The sequence below is a fragment of the Phyllobates terribilis genome, unplaced genomic scaffold (genome assembly GCF_046119375.1).
Source record: "Phyllobates terribilis strain yellow unplaced genomic scaffold, ASM4611937v1 Scaffold_4__5_contigs__length_816908805, whole genome shotgun sequence".
Taxonomy (NCBI): domain Eukaryota; kingdom Metazoa; phylum Chordata; class Amphibia; order Anura; family Dendrobatidae; genus Phyllobates; species Phyllobates terribilis.
In genome coordinates this window covers 229,227,236-229,247,559 of record NW_027362764.1, presented here as the reverse complement: position 1 = coordinate 229,247,559, position 20,324 = coordinate 229,227,236, and the positions used below count along the sequence as shown (strand labels likewise).

At 41.4% G+C, this 20,324-nt stretch overlaps 1 protein-coding gene across 11 annotated transcripts in view; it reads left to right on the top strand.

Annotated features, from left to right (window-relative positions):
- Window positions 1–20,324, top strand: part of TRAK1 (trafficking kinesin protein 1) — a 140,614-nt gene that overhangs the window by 72,217 nt on the left and 48,073 nt on the right. For all 11 annotated transcript variants that reach the window (XM_073678143.1, XM_073678142.1, XM_073678140.1 and 8 more), the window contains 3 exons: window positions 6,232–6,308; window positions 11,697–11,813; window positions 17,491–17,591. In XM_073678143.1, the coding sequence (XP_073534244.1) occupies window positions 6,258–6,308; window positions 11,697–11,813; window positions 17,491–17,591 (269 nt within the window). In that variant the 5' untranslated portion in view covers window positions 6,232–6,257. The remainder of the gene's footprint in view (window positions 1–6,231; window positions 6,309–11,696; window positions 11,814–17,490; window positions 17,592–20,324) is intronic.

The window sequence follows — 20,324 nt, the reverse complement described above, 5'->3', positions numbered from 1 at the left end:
TTATATAAAGTGTGAATTTAAATCATTCATGTACACTTAACACACCCAGACATCTTTACCTTAAAGGGATTGGTTGGGTGAAAGAAAAAGTTGGGACTGGATGTGTTTAAAAAAGAAAAAAATCCTTGTTGATACGTGGCTATGCTCCGTGGGCTGCACCAAAAGAAGTGGAGATTACACACCACAACAAATGTCTGGACTGTTGCTGCTTGTGATTGGCTGCAGCGGTCAGGTCACTTGAGCAGTATATCATTGTATGTTTTTCTGATGATACATCTGTCACGTAGCTGCTTCAGCTGCTCGGTTGTTTTGTTGAATGATGTCTTATCTACTTCCTTTGTCAGTGCAGGCCATTTGGTTGCCGGTAGATTAGTATTAAGGAGTTTGTTAGACATTCAGGCCCCTGGGAAAGTTTTTATTTTGTGCAGACAATCTCTTTAAACTAAAGGTGTTTAGGTGTATATATTTCATCATGAAAATCTGCACTAAAGTGATAATTCTTACATGTATGAACATCCTTTACTCCAACTTTTTCTAATCTAAACTGGTCTGTCCAATAGCTGTATTTTTAAAAGAAAGTACCAACCATTTCTGTTTCCCTGCAGTTTTAACTTTTTTTCCACTTTCCATGGTTATCTCTAGTATTACAATAGTCTACCCTTAATCTCCAGAATTTGACCTGACTTCTTTGAAGCCACTTAATAAAGAGTGTATAAGACTTTATAGCGGTTTTCCATGAAGAAGTTTCTGATCCCCATCTGCTTTTTGAAGGTAAACAAAAAATGAGCATTACTTTCCCTCTGTTGCTACAGCACTGCCTCTCTACTAGGGATGAGCGGACCCGTGGAAGTTTGAGTTCGATCGAACTTTAGTCCAAAGTTTGGGTACCAGAAAGGTACTCGAACCCCATAGAAATCAATGGGGACCCAAACTTTGGAGCTAGAAAATCCATCTCCCTCTCCCTTTTGCTTTTGCTCGAACTCCTGAACTGTAAAATAGATATCCAGGAGTAGTCCGTGTTCAGAGTTCAGCACCCTAAGAACCCTGACCTTTACAGTTCAGGTTCGCTCATCTCTACTCTCTACCACTTCTCCAAGTCTTTGTCCAGAGGCTGCCGTGGTGACATCATGACCAATGTGCACGTGGACACTGCAGCCATTCACTGGGCTTAGTTGATTTTTATATTTAAAGCATGCCGAGGGGATGAAAAGCCTATTAATGGAGAACCTCTTTAGTGAGTACTGGGTCGACAGCAGTGTGAGCAGCCTCTTCTAACCTCAGCACCCCTGCTTTCTCCAGTATTAGATCAGACAGACAGGGTGGACAGCAGTGTGAGCAGCTTCTTATTTCAGCACTCCTGGTATCTTCAGAAGAAGCTGCTTACACTGCTGTCCACCCTGTCTGTCTGATCTAATACTGGAGAAAGCAGGGGTGCTGAGGTAAGAAGAATCTGCTCACACCGCCGTCCACTCTGTCTATCCAATCTAATACTTATTTCAGCACCCCTCTTCAGTATTAGATTGGATAGACTGGATGGATGGCAGTGTGAGCAGCTTCTTATTATTTCAGCACCCCTGGTATCTCATTAGATCAGATAGACCGGGTGGACTGCAGTATAAGCAGTTTCTTCTTATTTCACCATCCCTGGTATCTCCAGTATTAATCAGATAGACAGGGTGGACAGCAGTGTGAGCAGCCTCTTCTTACCTCAGCATCTCTAGTATTAGATCAGATAGACCTAATGGACAGCAATGTGACCTGCTGCCTCTTACCCCAACACCCATGTATTTCCAGAATTAGATGAGCAAATCTTTCTACAAATTAAAGGGGGGGCGCTTCCAACTGAGCATGCTCACAAGCCCCTGTCCTAATATTCTAGGACAAGTTTTTCTCCATGTAAGAAGGCAGCGACCATTTTTATTGCATCATGATTACCTCCCTAGACAAAACTATTGTCATTTGCTGATTGCTAATAAATTCCTATTATTAATAATAATTTTATCGGACATGTCCTTTACATACATATATTTTCTAATCCCGAAGAACCCCTTGGGATTGGTTTGATATGGCCATGTGACCCTCATTGCAGAACCTATTGTGCACCCCTGCCTTACATGAACCCCGGATCATAAACCATGACCAGGCGTTATCTATATAGAGCCTCCTGATCTTTGTCCTTCTGTACAAGGCACACATTTTAATCTTTGTCTCATGTACTGTAGTGTTTGTTGTGGCTTATTTCTTATTTGGTTCTAAGCTCTGAACGTTTCCATAGCCTGGTGCGACCTCTCAGAATGAAGTGTAGGAGCACTCGGGCGGCATAAGGTTCTCTGCTTGTTTGCTGTATCAGGGGCACATTGTGAAGTTCACATAGAAACTGTGGTCTAAACACTGCAGAAACCACAATGCTGCACCTCTTTGGCTTCATTATTGATCCTGCTATTGTAGGGACAGGGACATAATGCCATCTCTCTCTGTCGCTGTATAGGGCTATTGAATTAGCAAAGCAAATGTTAGTTGCCGATATTCTTTTGCATTTAACTAAATTAATCCTTGTGCATCTGGCTGAAAATAGGCTAAAAAATAAATCCGCCTGGAATGAATTATCGTCCAGTGCACGTCCCTATTCTGGAACACCAGGTTGGATTTCATCAGGTGTAACCCAGGGAAACAAATGTAAAAATCACTTTTTAAAGGGGGATTGCAGTGTGAAACGATAATCACTTATCCCCTGAACTCCATCGATCGCTCTCACTGTGCGGCTTCTATAATTTACCTACAGGTTGCATGGAGTGACAGTGTACTCGCTCCTCCGTGCTTAACCACTGTGGTCATGTTTTTGGTAGGATAAATATTTATTGCTGGAATACACTTAATATTAATAGTGCAGAATTAAAAAAAAAGTCTGACCTAAATTATATATATAATATTTTTGAAGCAGCACCACACTTGTCCTTGTGCTCTGTCTGGAATTCCAGCTCCGCTCCATTGAAGTAAATGAGGCTGAGCTACAAAGCCAAAGACAACCTGCCGCTGTTTTACTATGTTTCTGCGTGTTTTCTTTACTAGGTAGTGTCTTGTAATAACATGTATAATTGTGTAGATTACTAGAACATGGTCTATAAAAACTGCTAAAAAAATATTCTGTAGTGCCGTGATAAAAGTGAGAAGGACTTGGTATGCTTCAGTTACAAAAGGGTGGTGTAGGGTGGGACTCGCGCCTTAAAAATCATTTTGGTTGAGTTGTGTGAATAGCCTCTTATTAAATCCCATTAATTACAATGCTACAGCAGCCTGCTCACCAGACAGTACATGTGTACATACACTATGGGTGTGAACAGAAGTTTTACTCATTAGAATGATGCCTTGGGCAGTTCCCTTTTGCTATATTTAGGTCTTTATCTCATCTCATGTTGTTTTTTACCTATTAATCATCTTGCACATTAATATTCTGTTTGTACCCATTTAAAAATAATTTTGCTGTACGGTAGTTAAAAGGGTTTTCAAGTTTAAATTTCATTTTTAATGCCAATGGTTTGTGGTATATAACAATAACAAATTTAGATAAACTTAGATCAGTAGCGGGTGTCACCGGCTCCCCACTACTGTCCTTGGTCCTTATTGAAATGGTTGCAGCTGTGACGTTGCAACCACAGGTGATGACCGCTGCAGCCAATCACTGAGCTTAGCGATCTCATGCTGTCCAGTTTGGTATCAACACAAAGTCCAATAATTGACTGCAGTGGTTCATGATCTGCCGTTGTGACCTCTGCAGTAATATCGACAAAGAGCTGGTGCTAAAGAGGATGATGGGGGAGGCGGTCTACAGCCTACTTTATTCTTACTTATAGCAATTTTTTAGTAGAAAAGAAAAAAACAAACTGGAAAAACCTCTTTTAATAAATAAATGAGTACAGAACTGCAGTGTAATGTTGGTGGCTGTGGTATAGTAACTGTTATGGTAACGAAAAGTCCACCAATAAAACAAAGAACGCAAATCAATGGAGCTACAGTACTTTTATCTTATCAGTGTCATTGTAAAAATGACTTTGTAGATCATCTTTCCTTAGGCTATGTGCACACGATGCAGAAATGCTCCGGATTTTTTCCTGATCTTTTCTGCCTCTCCCTTGGCAGAAAAAACGCATGTGGATTGTACATAAGTTTTTCCTGCCAGGGACATACGGAAATGGAGCGTTCTTCACATGCATTTCTGCATGCGGGTTGACAAGCGCTTTCCAAGCTATTTTAGCATCACTTGGAAAGTGCTTGACAACTTGGTCACACCGGCATGGATTTATATAGTGTGACCGTAAAAGAATGGTAAAAAAAAAAATAAATCTATACTTACCTTCTGATGGCCCCCGCTTGTCCCTGGCAGGAAAAACGCATGTACAATTTCCATGTACAATCCGCATGCATTTTTTCTCCCAGGGAGATGCCGAGATGCTCAGGAAAAAATCCGGAGCATTTCTGCATCGTGGGCACATAGCCTCAAGGGGGATTCCCAGCTGCAAGATCCTATCCCAATATGTACTATTAATATTAGCAGTACCTCCAATTAGAAATGTATAGTTCTTCAGATTCGCTATGTTGCTTACCCCATGTGCAGGGCATTGCAGTAGCTTAGGTATCCATGGTTAGTACCTCGAAGAGCTGTCTGTCACTATATGACTGATTATAACCATGGATAACGAAGCTACTGCAATGCCCTGCACATGGGGTAAGTGACATAGTGAATCTGAAGAAAGATAATAAATTTCTAGTTTGAGGCCTTTCCTAATAATATTATACCTACTAAATATAGGGATAGGATCTTAAATATGAACAGTAAAGATACAGTATCATCTTTTACAGGAAATCCTTTCAGTGTTTTTTTTTTTTTTTTTTCTTTCAACCAATTATATGTAAAAATGTATTTGACGAGATGTGCTGACATCTGATGTCTGTGATGGTCAAACACGTGCCCATTGTAGCCGGTGTGCCTCTGCACATGGCCGATTTACCCCATGGACCGATGGTGTGCACTTATTCTAGTGCTATAAGTACGAGAAAAATGCATGCAACATAAAGGCAGCTTCGGGACCCCTCCATGCGAGCGAGGACAGTGGATCTGCACACGGAGCCAGTCATGTTCACAATTAAAATACTCAGCTTGTTAATTTTTTAATATGGTTATAAATCCAGTCTAACCATTGTGTGTTAAACAGAATCTGTCAGCAGGTTTTTGTTACCTCATCTGTGAGCAGCATCATGCAGGGGCAAAGTCCCTGATTCCAGTGATGAATCACTTACTGGGATGCTTGCTGCAGTTTTGAAGCATATAGAATCTCATTTTTTTGAAACCCTACTGTGAGGGCAGGGGGAGCAGCAAGGATTTCCCATGTACAACTAGTCCTTTAGATATAGTTTAGTGTTTTGTAAGAATCTGGTTGTTGGTATGCAGCATCTTCTATACTGTACTCAATGGGTAACACACACAACCTCCATTGCTCACAGTTATGGTTCTTTTTCTGGATATTATATAAAGCAGCTGGAAATATGGCTGCTAATGAATTCTCCTCTCGTCCAGCACGTGGGTGTAATGGCTCCATTGAGAATAGCGTCCAGGGCTGATGCTGGCTGAGCTATATGTTCTTTCAGCCTATTATCTTAAATATTAAATGTTTGTGAAATATTGTGCCTGTGTTAGTGTGAAATTGGAATATTGTAATTTATTTTGTTTTTTCTGCAGTTAAACAATATTTCTGTGATTTATCAGATTGTACATTGGTAAATCTATCTTGATTGTTACAAGTGATTTAAACATTTTGCCTGTAGGATGCACCTAGAAATTTTCCGCTGTGGGTTATTTAGTATTTGGAATCATTGATGAGATAAGCGGAGTCTCGGTCTTCGGTTGGCTGCATAGAGTACATGAAGTCTTCTCATTATGCTTTGACCTCAAGCCAAGCCATCTGTCCAATTTCTGTAATTTCGAGAACGATTAGTAAGTATACATGAGTATAGCCACATGAGCCAAACACAACAGTGATCCGGGTGCTCAGGATAGTTTGATGTATTTTCACTGCATCGATGGCTCTTACAGGATCTTGTCTCAAATGTTGTGTTTAATATCAATTTGTATATTTTGAAATCATATGTGTAGTAACGTTCTATATAGATGATAGTACGGTGTATGTATTGGTGTACAGTGCATTATATTAATAGTTTTATTTTTTCTGCTTGCAGTTTTATGTGCAGAACGAGTGGGCCAGATGACTAAAACATACAATGATATAGATGCTGTTACACGTCTACTAGAAGAGGTAAGTGCAATAGCCTAAAATATGCAATGAATGTAAAGATTTGTCCCTGTATGAATGATGCTCTTATTTTATAATATATACACAGAATTTGAGATTCATTGTTGGTTATTGGATCCCTCTGAAGTGGCTTACCATTAGGTGAATCGAAGTATAGGGCATGTTGAAAGTCAGCATGTCCAATCCTTCTTTTGCCATATGTTTTTCCATTTTTAAAGAAGTCTTATTCCCTTTACTGCTCACCTATTGCTCTGGATCAATTATTTTCTGGGTTCCCCACCAGTCTCTATTTCTTCCTACAGCCATGCCATTCCCTACAGTCTTTCATTTTTTGATTTTATAACCTTCCATTAAGTTTTCAAATTTATTTTGCATGGGGAAATCAATTTAATCCCTTTAATCTGTATGTCTAGTGTGTATCCCACAACTTGTAGCTCCTTTTTTTCCTTGCGCTATTTCATCCTCTGTATCCGATGTTTGATGAATGTCACGTGAATTGACTGACATGTCACATTTTGGGATGGCCTTTCTATAAACCCCATCTACATTTTTGCACTTTCACGACAGATATGGTGTAGCGTCCTACTCATGGCCCAAAGGCAGCGTTGTGTTCATGTTGAATAAGATCATATAGCTGGCATGCACTTCAGATTAAAAAAGGATCCTACTTCCCTACACCAGAAGAATAATTAATGACAACATATAATGACCCTTATTATCATTAATGGGTTATTGTTTATTCTGTGGTTTATAAATGGAGACCATGTTATACTCAGGTTGTGTCTCTGCAGATCACACCACTACCATATGATTTATATAGGATTACAATTTTTCTAAAGCGAATTCATCGCGTATGCATGTGTTTTTAAATAGTGCGTCTATTTCAGTAGGAAGCCAAGGGTTGGGCATGTTGAAATTAGGAAAGTACATTCTTTCTTCTTACCATCTGCCATCAAGGAAGCTCTGGATACAATAAAAAGCGTGGATGGTCCGCGCTGCTGATCACTAGATATTGAGATCTAGGATACGCAGATATGTAATTGCTCTTTTATTTATTGACGCGTTTTTACATTTACACACTTCTTCAGGAAATGTGGTTCTATCCTGAGGAAGTCGTATGTCAATTTCGATGTGTCAATAAATAAAACCGCAGTTTCATAGGTGTTTGCTGGATCTCAATATCTACAGATCAGCAGCACGGACCGTCCACGATTTTTTCTTCACCCATTGTACTGGTCAATTGACCTGTGGACCTACAGCAGCTGCAGTCTCATGCCTTTATGTTGTGTTAACAGCACTTCATCAGGTTAGCCTAATTATTTTATAATTCTTACATTGTATTTTGGGTAAGACCCCATTTGCATTTTTTTGCTCTCTAGCTCTTGGTGGTATTGGGGAAGTTTTGGGACACCATTATACACACTGTCGATCAATCCCAATGTAATGAGTGGTTCTCATTCTCTCTGTGTATGGCAAGTTTAGAAATGCAATATTTTGTTGTATGCCAGAGTCCTCTGGCCCCCTGCTCTCACTTCCCTAAGGGCATGTTCAGACTAACAGCTAAATGGTCTTTTTTCAAAACAGCACATGTGAATTAGCACAAAGTACTGATTCTATATAGCACGCAGCTCATGTGCGCGCCTGCTATGCTGTGCGCGCCTGCGACTGGTCCGATAAACCTAGCGGACCATGTGATCGTAGTCTTGCATTGGGTAGTTGGTTGTGATGACGAGATACAGTATATTTGTATGTTTTTTTCATAAACTATCCTGAATGTGCAGGAGGTAATCTACTTTTTGGTAAGACAAATGAATGCGGCTGGTTCAGCAGCGGTTTTCTAATGATCAGTATTAGCTATGTGATGTGCTTTAGGATGGTTATTAGTGAAGAGTCGGATACAATTCCCTTCTGTTGGGCTGTAAGACAAACACAACATACACATTGGAGCCTGCTCCGGATTTCCATAAATTTCCATCTACTTCTGTATCTGCAAGTCAAACACCATCTTATACATTTTCATGTTTTTGCTTCAACTGGAGTGACCTGGTTTTGCAAGATGTTTTGTTTCATTCATTCTTTCTGGCCAGATTCTGTTAGGAAATAATGGTTTCTATTTTTTAATAAATTCCTCCTCTTAATTGTATGTTCTAGGGCCATTAAGTCTCTGCTCACATCTCCATTGGAGACTCCATCAAAAATTCTGCCTACGATAACTGACTTAAAAGCCCAGCATGCAGCTGTTCTGTCCAGCAGAGCCAATGGAGTCCTCAGGAACTGTTGGGTCTGTCATGCGAGGGTTATCACTTTCCTTTTATTTTTCTATAGTAGAGCAAAAGAATGGGAAGGAAATAAAACTTTTAAGTGAGCATAAAACCTAAGGCTAATGGGTGTATCACTTTGTTAAATAAAAATACATGTTTTTTTTTCTTTGAACAATTGTTGAAAATGTCTTTGTATAATACTTAATGTTTTGACTCACGTGATGCCAGCACAAACTTCAATGGCCTCTGTTAGTTTAACAAAGTTTTCACAACTCAATAGTACAGGCATATATAAGAAACTTTGTAATCTTATTTGAGAAATTTGCATCTTTTTCCACTTCCCCGTCTTCCAAACTCCTCATTCCACTCTCGAAAATAGCTCAAAGCCTTCTTAGTCAAAGCACGATGGACTGTCAGCACAGCGAGGTGTGAGTTCATAGCTTCTATTAAACTTAATTGGAGAGCCGAGGCGGAATGAGCAGCACAGTGAGATACCAGGCAAACACAAGCAAACATAGCTGCAACTTCTAGCAAATGTATTTCACTTCAGTGCAGGATTCACAGCCACACAGCTCTGTACTGCTGTGTAATGTCTTGGAAGCTGCTGTTTTGTTTGTGCTACAGAAAATGTATCCTTCTCTGTGTAGACTGTATATGGAAAACAATGTTGCAACTAGTATTCATCTATAGCTCAGCGACAACTGAAAATTTGAGAACCCGCAAAGAAGAAAACTGGTGAAGAAACAAAAATCCTATGTTTAATCATTCTAGCAAACTGCGTATTTTGGTCCCGACATGCTTGCGTTACTTTCAATTTGGACTGGTTGGTTTTTGAGATGTAGAGATGTAGAGTACAATATGTCCTGGCACAAGACTATACCCTTGTGACACAGAGGACATTGATAAGGGCACGTCTGGGTATTTTGTTTTAAACAAAAAGCAACACATTATATCGTGCCTCTGTCTAAACCATGTATACAAGTTCACGATGTACAAAGATACTATGCCGCCTGTAGTCCTAAGCCCCATTGGTGACATTGTCTCATTCCAAATAGTATCACTTTTCCAGTTAGTAATATTTCTGTAAATTACTTGAGGTAGTGTTGTGAGAATGGTTATATCAATGACAAACAATTAAATTGTAACTTGTGATTTCCATCTGCAAGTAAAATAGCACATCCTGCTACATTGGGATATAGAACAATACACCAAATTTTGACGTCTAGTGTTTGAGGTTGTTCAAATGAGACTTAATGAAAATCTGTTCCTAGACCCTTATGCTGTGCTATCCGAGGGCAGCGTAAGAAGCTGACTGAGACCATCATTAGTGCTGTATTGCAAACTGTGCTTATTTTAGCACCTTTTAAAAAATCCTGGATATCTGCTTCATTGTGGAGACCATTCCTGAGCTGTGGCTCCTGCCTACCTCTCACCACTAATTTGACATATTTTTCCAAAGCTCATTAATGCCAATCCTTAAAGGATGGGCAGAGCGCTAGTGCTGGAGAAGATGACTAGAGAAATAATACTGGAAACAGGATTTCTGTCTCTGTTTCACAGAAAATATATTTAGAAGACCCAGAAGGAGACCATAACTGCAGACAAGACTAGTCCGATACTCCCCTCAGCCACCATCTTGCACTGCTTCCTTAGAGACCTGTCAATTACCTGGAGGGGCACTGGGAAGAACCAAGGTATATTTTACATTTTTGTGAAAATATAGTTAGAAATTCTGGCGTGGGGCCATGGCTTGAGACTATACAAAACAAGCACCACCCTGGATATTCTGGCTATATTTTCTCTGAAATGTAAAATATGTTATGCAGCCAGGCTCTAATTCAATCTGCACGTGATTTGGGCACCATGAATCAGCTGACAGGTACCATGTAACTCGCCTAAAAGCTGGATTCACATCTACTCTGCTCAGTACTTCTTTATAATTTCCTCCATACTGCTGTTGCTTTTAGCTTTTGTACTAAGGGATGAAAATTAGGAATTTAGCTTTGTATGGCAGAGATTATAGCAGCTTGTCTCCTCATACCATCTCGGAATCCATTGCCAATTAAGGTTATGTGCACACGTCCAGTATTTGCAGCAGAAAAATGTTGTTTTTGATGCGTTTTGTATCCCATTCATTTGAATGGTTGAAAAACGCTACAAAAATGCAACAAGTGTACATACTCTTAGAGCGGGCCTGCAGAGGGGAAAACTGGTGAGAATGCAGGATAGAAGTCATATAATGGGCAGAAATGGTGTTATTTCTCATACAAGACTAGGTATTCTGAAAAGTTACTTGAAAATATAGTTAATCATTATGGATTTTTGTGTTTTTCTTCTGCTCGAGCACTGAAACCTATCATGTCACTGTCATGCTTTGGGATCAGTGAGCACTCCGGCAGACTGCTGCCTGTTTACATATGAAGCCCAGCATGTGGACTCCCAGTGTACATGTATACTTGTCCATGGAGCAACTGCGTGGATGTATGTGTGGAGTGAACACAACACAATCCTGCAACCACTGTGCCAAATGTCTAAGCTCATTGGCCAAATTTTGATATAAAGCAAACATGCCTTACACTTCTACAATTTTGCCCAAGGAAATCAACCATGCCACATAAATGAGCGTAGTGATGACTGTCATGAGTTTGTTTTGTTTTCACCACCATCAGCACAGTTATCAGCAACCTCACTTATGTGACATAGTTGATCTCCTTGGACAAAGTTCGAAAAGTTTAAAATATGCTCGCTTAAAATTAAAATGCAGTCATTGAGCTTGAATCTTAAAGGGGTTGTCCAGGTTTGGACAAAGGTCTGCACTTACTGGAGAATCCTGACAGCGCGCGCTGTGCGAGATGTGATGATTCACAAATCATAGTGACTGCAGACTTTCGTGCCAAGCCTGGACAACCCCCTTTAAGCACAGGGGCTTGTACAATATAGATTTTGATAGATTACCTTATTAGTGAACAAATGATCTTGGGGTACAGTGAATTAAATCATTCCTGTTCTACCACTATCTTTTCATACACCCCCACTCTGGGGGCAGTAACCAGACCTTCCCACTTTCATCTATGTTGCATATATTTAGAGCTATTACTTATTTTGAAATTGTTTTCTCCACTTTCTGCAGAAAGAACGGGATCTAGAATTAGCTGCTCGTATTGGTCAGTCATTGTTAAAGAAGAATAAGACTCTTACTGAAAGGAACGAGTACTTAGAAGAGCAAGTAGAACATATCAGAGAAGAGGTAAAATCTGTGCACTTTAGAAGTCTACCTTCTAACCATGGATTGACACTCTGTGGTTATATTGGTTGTATTTGTGCATATAGTTCTCAGGAATTGGCTCCAGGTTACTTGTGCTGCCGAGTGTCTAGATAATCAGGTTAATATGCAACACATTATTGTGTAATAAAAAGTTACGGTACTTTCTAGTTCTTTGTTTTTCTGTGCCTCAAGATTGCTTTTTCAAGGTTTGCATTTAAGGGCCCAAATTCGATCATTGAAATGACACAATTCTGCTGGATATTAGCAAGAAAATTACCATTTACTGACAGCAAAAAGAATTGTAGCAAATGGAGAAGAGTTGAAACGCAAAGGAGGAAATGTATCATTCCCTCTGTGCCAGATTTCTGACATCAAAAAGGTTAAAAATTTGGCTCAAGCAGTATTCGCGCAAAAATGTTCTGTCAAATAATTGTTGTCAAAAAGACTGATCTGCTATACTGTACGCCAGAAAACTGGCCCAAATTGCAGCTTTTTCATGGCACAGATTTAATTTTCTGGTGCATTTACAAGCCAAAAATGTGCCAGATTTATAAAAGGTGTACAGTTCTTAACAAATTTGTAGCTCCTTAAAGGAGTTGTACAAAGTTTGCAGTTATGTCCTATATGTGGGATAAGGGGTAATTTCCCAATCATTGGGAGTCTGACCAATCGGACCCCCTCAGATCCTGAGAACTGGGGCTCTGCAGAGCCAAGTGTGACTGGAGCAGTGGTCAATTATGCACACGTAGACTCCATTCGTTCTCTATGGGAATGCTGAAGATAGGTGAGCGCATTATTCAGCTGGTCTTTGGCACTCCCATTAAGAATAAATGGAGCGGAGATGCGAATGATCAACCACTGCTCCATTCACACCGGGCACCTCACAGCAATGCGTCTTTGGATTTTTGGGGTTCAAGTAGTCAGATCCCCAACCATTAGGAAGTAATACCCTATCCTAAGGATAGGGGATAGTTTACACACGGTAGAATTCTGTAATCAACCATATGAATTGTCATTATTGATAAATTCCCCCAATGTATATTAAACTGTAGAATAACATTTATAATTTTTTTGTTCTGTTTTATGCACATAGTCTTCCTGTCCCAAACTTATCACATCCAGCATTAGAAATAGCTGATTGACTGATGCTGGGTGTTTCACGCCCACCGATCTGGTATTGATGACCTATCCTATGGATAAGCCATCAATATACAAGTACCAGAATGCCCCTTTAGTGCTGAAATCCACTTGGAGAGCTCTACAGCTTTTCTAATACTGAAACACTGAATGCAATTGTTGGTTTTCTATAGCTGATGTTTTTTAGCCCACTTACATTCCTGAATATTTTGAATATACATTGTAAAATAGAAGGATGACTGCTGTGACATCCACAGTACATTATTTTGAACTGTCATTGCTCACATATCTTGCACGTCTCACCTACTGGACCTTACACACTTTGCCTTATCTCCGTTTTATTCTGATGATCACTGTGATGATTTGCACGTCATGTATTAGTACAGTCGCAATGTCTGCCTTTTATTCCTTTATCTCCTGTATTGATATAGCTGAGGGAGCAACAGTCACTAGGTGGCCTTGTGATCAAATAGGCGTGGGCCCCTTATGATATAAAAGTAATTGTTGATAAATGTCAGCAAACTTTTATAATATTGCACCATGTCATCATTGGCCAAAAGTAGCCGCTTCTATTTTTATACCTATTATTATATTCGAACAGTGTGGCACAACAATAGTTTCCAGTTCTTATTTGTTTCTTCGTATAGATATGTGTTAAAAATCTCTGCTTGCCGTCATTCAATAGAAACCTTTATTATTTATCTGTTCTGGTCATGTGACGTGCCCACAAGTGTTCGATTCGTTAGACTAAGTGCTAATAACTGATTGTAACGAGTTATTAACTTGTGTGACCATCACTTGACCAGGACAGATGTAAATAATTCAAGTTCCTATTGAATGACTGCAAGCAGAGATTTTTAACACATATCTATACGAAGAAACAAATAAGAACTAGAAACGATTGTTGTGCCTCATTGCTCGAATATAATAGGTATAAAAATAGAAGCAGCTACTTTTGGCCAATGATGACATGGTGAAATATTATAAAAGATTGCTGACATTTATCAACAATTACTTTTATATCATAACATGGAGGAATTGATAGAGTATATAGAAGAAATGTATAGCTTATCTTTATGCACAGAATAAAATTCCTCTGCTGAAATTAAAATATCTTTGACATACTGTAGTTGCCAACTGTCCTGGATTTCTTAGGACTCATTGGTCACAAGATGTGGGTTCTTGGGGGAGGCAGAGGGTGGGATTTCACCGAAAAGGCGATGGATTCTCAGGAGTTTGTGGAGGGACTTAAAAGGGAATCTGTCAACACCCCAAACTATTTATATACACATGTACTATAGCTCTTTCAATGACAAGTCAAGCAATCCTTTACACTGCCAGTCAGTTCTTCCATTACTAAGAAACAAGCGTTTTAATTAACATGCAAATGAGGCTGTAGATCTGAAGCCTCTGTCACTCCAGCTCTATTCCCTGCCCAGCACCGCATCCCCCTGCTTGACTGACAGCCTCTATCCTGTGTAACTTTAGACAAAGAAGCTGTCAGGCAGCAGGAGGCAGTGCTGGAAGGGGAATAGAGCTGGACTGACAGAGGCTTCAGATCTGCATCCTCATTTGCACGTCAATTCAAATGCAGATTTCTCGGTAACATAGGATCGGACTGACCATGTAAAGGTATTGCTGGACTTGATTGAAAGAGCTGATTTGCAGTGTGAAATCCTGCTGACAGATTCCCTTTTAAATGTCTCCAGAGCTATGTTCCAGTCATTTTAAATTTTTCAATAGACCCTCTACTTCTGCCTCTATTTTTTTGATTCATTGGAATGTGTCATTGCCTATACTATCCATACAATATTAATCTTTTTGCTGAAAAGAGTTGTCTGGAGAAAAATAAGTTATCACTTATACATAGAACTAGATGGTGGCCCGATTCCAACGCATCGGGTATTCTAGAATATATATGTAGTTTATTCTGTCATCCTCATTGGCTTATTTTCGCTTACGACCCATTGGAAGACAGGAAGCGTAAATCGTAGTATCTGTTCAGCGCGCTGTGACTGACTGAACTACGTCGCGCTGTGTCTGGGGGTTAAATTCCGCCCGCGCCAATATCTGATTGGTCGCGACCAATCAGCAAAGCGGTGTTTAAAGGGGTTGTCCACTACTTTAAATTAACCCCCCAATGTAACCCCCCGGGGCCCCTAATGAATTTCGTAAATACCTCATGTTGCCAATACTGCCTGTGCGCGGCGCTATCGCTGACCGCGCACAGGCAGCACGTGACCCCCGGCTGCAGCCGGCTCTTGCTTCCGCTTACGTCACGACTAATTGCGGCTGCAGCCAGGGGTCTCCTGTTCCGCGTTCCACGGTGAGTGACGGGTTGTGGGCGGGGTTATCCCCCATCGCGTCACACCCGGCATCCACCGTGCGCCCATTCATTGAGAGAGTGCGCAGTGGATGCCGGGTGTGACGCGATGGGGGATAACCCCGCCCACAACCTGTCACTCACCGTGGAACGTGGGACAGGAGACCCCTGGCTGCAGCCACAAATAATCGTGATGTAAGCGGAAGCAAGAGCCGGCTGCCGCCGGGGGTCACGTGCTGCCTGTGCGCGGTCAGCAATAGCGCCACGCACAGGCAGTATTGGCAACATGAGGTATTTACGAAATTCATTAGGGGCCCCGGGGGGTTACATTGGGGGGTTAATTTAAAGTAGCCGCGCCAATATCGCTGATTGGTCGCGGCCGGCCACAACCAATCGGCGAAGCGTGGTTCAAATCCCGCACCAATTCGCAGCCGGACTGCGCCTGACGCTGATTGGTCGCAGGCGGCTGGCACGACCAATCAGCGACACGGGATTTCCGTTACAGACAAACAGGAAGAATTAGACGATTATATATATATATATAGATAGGTGATGAGTTATTGATTGTGGGGGTTTGACCCCCGGCACACCCTCCGATCGGCATAATGGGCAGCTTTTATCCCATGGAACGGCAGTACAGATGCTGCACCGCAGCTCCATTTATTCCCTATCCTCTTTTTTTTTTTTTTTTTTTTTTCAGGCAGCACCAGAGAATAAATACAATGGTGGCTGGGCTTTGGCACTGCTTCTTCATTCTAGGGGGGGTGACAGTGCCCCTTTGGAAATAGTTTCCCTTTTCTGCCTTTTGGGCCCTCACCAATCAATAAGTTATGACATACCCTGTGGATAGGTGATAACTTAATATTCAGTGGACAACTCATTTAACTTCTCAGACTTTAAAGACTTTCATCACCTCCTGTTCTAACAGTTATTTAATGATGCTGCCTGTTTTCAGTGTTTTTGCCATGGGTCACTTGATGCCTGTGCAGTGTCTAGCTGCTCTTCCACTGATGTCTGGTCCGTACATCATATCCATGGTTAGCTTTTTACTCTCCATTCATAACATGTACTGGTCGTCATCAGTCGCTTATTACAGGCTGGGAGATCTGTTGGCTACAAGGCTCATGGTCGTGCTCAGTTTTTGGCTTACAGATGTCTGCAGGCCTTGTGTACGTTGCTTTGGCATCTCGTGCCGCTGCTTGGATGGGTTTACATTGCTGAATGCTCCTGGCTTGTTAATGCTTTCTGTAATTGTAGTTTTCAGTGTCAGACTGAAAGTACAAACACATCACGCACCCAAAAAAACTAAAATAAATAATGTTGGTTAACAGAGACTTGGGCAAAGGACAAGCAGAGCTGGAGCGGTAGGGGATAAATGAGGCTAATTTTGTTATTTTTTGTTATTTTTAGATAATTTCCTTTTCAAAAGAAAAATTGAAACCTTTAATACCTGTTTAAGGGCTCTTTTACAGATTATATCAAATTTTATGGGGGCAAATTATAATGCATACAATGGTGTTCCTTTTGTTTAAAATAAAGAGCACATCAGCAGGACCCAAAGAAGCCCATTGTGAGTCATAAGCCTAACCTTACTGGGGCCTATTAAGTGGCAGATGCACCTAAGGTGCCAATCAGAGGTTTGCAGGGGCTGAAAGGAACACTGCCGTCATCCGGCTGCCATGGAGGACCATACTGGATACCACACCAGGGGCCTAGCAAGTGGCTGAGGTGACCAAGATGCTGGGCAGAGGATTGCCAGCACAGAAGTGAACACTAGCAGCACGGTGGCTCAGTGGTTAGCACTGTTACTTTGCTGCGCTGGGGTCCTGGGTTCAAATCCCACCAAGGACAACATCTGCAAGGAGTTTGTATGTTCTCCCCGTGTTTGCGTGGGTTTCTTCTTATACTTCAAAGACTTACTGATTGGGGCTCACAATCTAAACTCCCTATGGGGACAGCGATGATGATGATGTCTGCAAAGCGCTGAGGAATATGATGATGCTATAGAAACAAGTAAAATACATGCAAATACATACTGTCCTGGTCCGGCTGCCGTGGAGTACCAAACTGGATCCGGACCAGGGTAGTTTGAATTGTATATGCAATAGAGAGAAAAGCTTGTACGATCTTGTGTTCTATTCTTAAAATGTATAATTTACTTCTATGATACCTTATTTTCTTAATGTTTTTCACCTACAGGTATCACAGTTGCGCCATGAATTATCTATGAAAGATGAGTTACTTCAGTTTTACACCAACGCGGCTGAAGAGAGCGAGCCCGAGTCTATCTGCTCCACACCGTAAGTCCCTGACATTTCCCTAGACTTGCTGTTATGACTTCACCTGAACAAAGGGCACATCTCCTCCCCGAGTCCCACCTTCTCCACGACACATTCCTGTGTGATAGAGGTGTATTTGTAGAAGGCTGGGGCAGGCGACAGTAGGGGAAAGAGCTGCTATATTGGGAGTTGTCATCTGTTCTCTTGTATTGTTTGGCCCTCAAGTGATCATGTCAGACAGCTGAAATTGCTACTGGTTTGTTATAGGCTGTAGATGCTAAAGGGGTAGTAGACAGTAAAATGTGTGTGTGTGTGTCTATATGTATGTGTATATATTCTATTATATTATTCTATTCTATACTGCTCAAAAAAATAAAGGGAACACTGAAACAACAGAATATAACTCCAAGTAAATCATACTTCTGTGAAATCAAACTGTCTACTTAGGAAGCAACACTGATTGACAATCAATTTCACATGCTGTTGTGGAAATGGAATAGACAATAGATGGAAATTATTGGCAATTATCAAGACACCCTCAATAAAGGAGTGGTTCTGCAGGTGGGGACCACAGACCACATCTCAGTACCAATGCTTTCTGGCTGATGTTTTGGTCACTTTTGAATGTTGGTTGTGCTTTCACACTCGTGGTAGCATGAGACGGACTCTACAACCCACAGAAGTTGCTCAGTTAGTGCAGCTCATCCAGGATGGCACATCAATGCGAGCTGTGGCAAGAAGGTTTGCTGTGTCTGTCAGCGTAGTGTCCAGAGGCTGGAGGCGCTACCAGGAGACAGGCCAATACACCAGGAGACATGGAGGGGGCAACAACCCAGCAGCAGGACCGCTACCTCCGTCTTTGTGCAAAGAGGAACAGGAGGAGAACTGCCAGAGCCCTGCAAAATGACCTCCAGCAGGCCACAAATGTGCATGTGTCTGCACAAACGGTTAGAAACCGACTCCATGAGGGTGGTATGAGGGCCCGACGTCCACAGATGGGGGTTGTGTTCACAGCCCAACACCGTGCAGCACGCTTGGCATTTGCCACAGAACACCAGGATTGGCAAAGTCGCCACTGATGCCCTGTGCTCTTCGCAGATGAAAGCAAGTTCACACTAACCACATGTGACAGAGTCTGGAGACCCCGTGGAGAGTGATCTGCTGCCTGCAACATCCTTCAGCATGACCGCTTTGGCAGTGGGTCAGTAATGGTGTGGGGTGGCATTTCTTTGGAGGGCCGCACAGCCCTCCATGTGCTCGTCAGAGGTAGCCTGACTGCTATTATGTACCAAGATGAGATCCTCAGACCCCTTGTGAGACCATATGCTGGTGCGGTTGGCCCTGGGTTCCTCCTAATGCAGGACAATGCCAGACCTCATATGGCTGGAGTGTGTCAGCAGTTCCTGCAAGATGAAGGCATTGAAGCTATGGACTGGCCCGCCCGTTCCCCAGACCTGAATCCGATTGAGCACATCTGGGACATCATGTCTCACTCCATCCACCAATGTCACGTTGCACCACAGACTGTCCAGGAGTTGGCGGATGCTTTAGTCCAGGTCTGGGAGGAGATCCCACAGGAGACCATCCGCAACCTCATCAGGAGCATGCCCAGGCGTTGTAGGGAGAGGATACAGGCACGTGGAGGCCACACACAATACTGAGCCTCATTTTGACTTGTTTTAAGGACATTACATCAAAGTTGGATCAGCCTGTAATGTGTTTTTCCACTTTAATTTTGGGGGTGACTCCAAATCCAGGCCTCCATTGGTTAATAAATTTGATTTCCATTGATGATTTTTGTGTGATTTTGTTGTCAGCACATTCAGCTTTGTACAGAACAAAGTATTCAATGAGAATATTTCATTCATTCAGATCTAGGATGTGTTATTTGAGTGTTCCCTTTATTTTTTTGAGCTGTGTGTGTGTGTGTGTGTGTGTGTGTGTGTGTGTGTGTGTGTGTATAGATACAATATATATAATAAAAAAATAATAAACAGAGGCATACTGTCCCTCCAGCGCCCCCACAGATCCAGCGCAAGCTGCACAAGCGTTGTATTTTTGCTCTGTTCCGAAGTCACAGCACCACTATAGCTAATTACTGGTCAGGCGACTAGAAGGGCATACAAGAGCTTGTCATCAAAGAGAAGAGTCCGATGCTTTTTTCTGGTCAGCTGACTGCTGCAGTGGTGCTTTGATTTCCAAATGGGGCAGTCCTCTGGAGTGGTCCGTGCTTGATCCTTGGGGACCCTGCAAGGTGAGTATGCCCTAGTATATTACTGTCAATCCATGCCTAAAAATATATAGGTTTGCAGTTTGACAACCCAACTATTTGAGTTCTTCAAGACTAAAAAGTTGGGTTTTTTTTTTTTGTTCCCATCATTCTTTCACATGTGCAATACAATGAAATGCTGTAAAATTGTTCTTTTTTATTGAACAAACTCTATTATGATTGGTGTATAATATTGAACTACAATTCCACCATTGTTTCTTTTTTTGCCTTTTTTTTTTTTTTTTACTATGGCACCGTGCAATTACAATTTTACTCATGCTGACATACAGACAAAAGAATTGTATTTTTAGATAGATATATTTATCTATAGGGAAAAGACTAGTAAATAAAAAATGTTTTTTACGTACTATTTTAATAAGGGCTCTTTCACATGTCCTGATATTTACGGTACTGGAAAAATCAGTACCGATTCTGTCCGTGTGTTATATACGTGTGGCATCCTTTTGCCGTCTGTGTGCCGCATC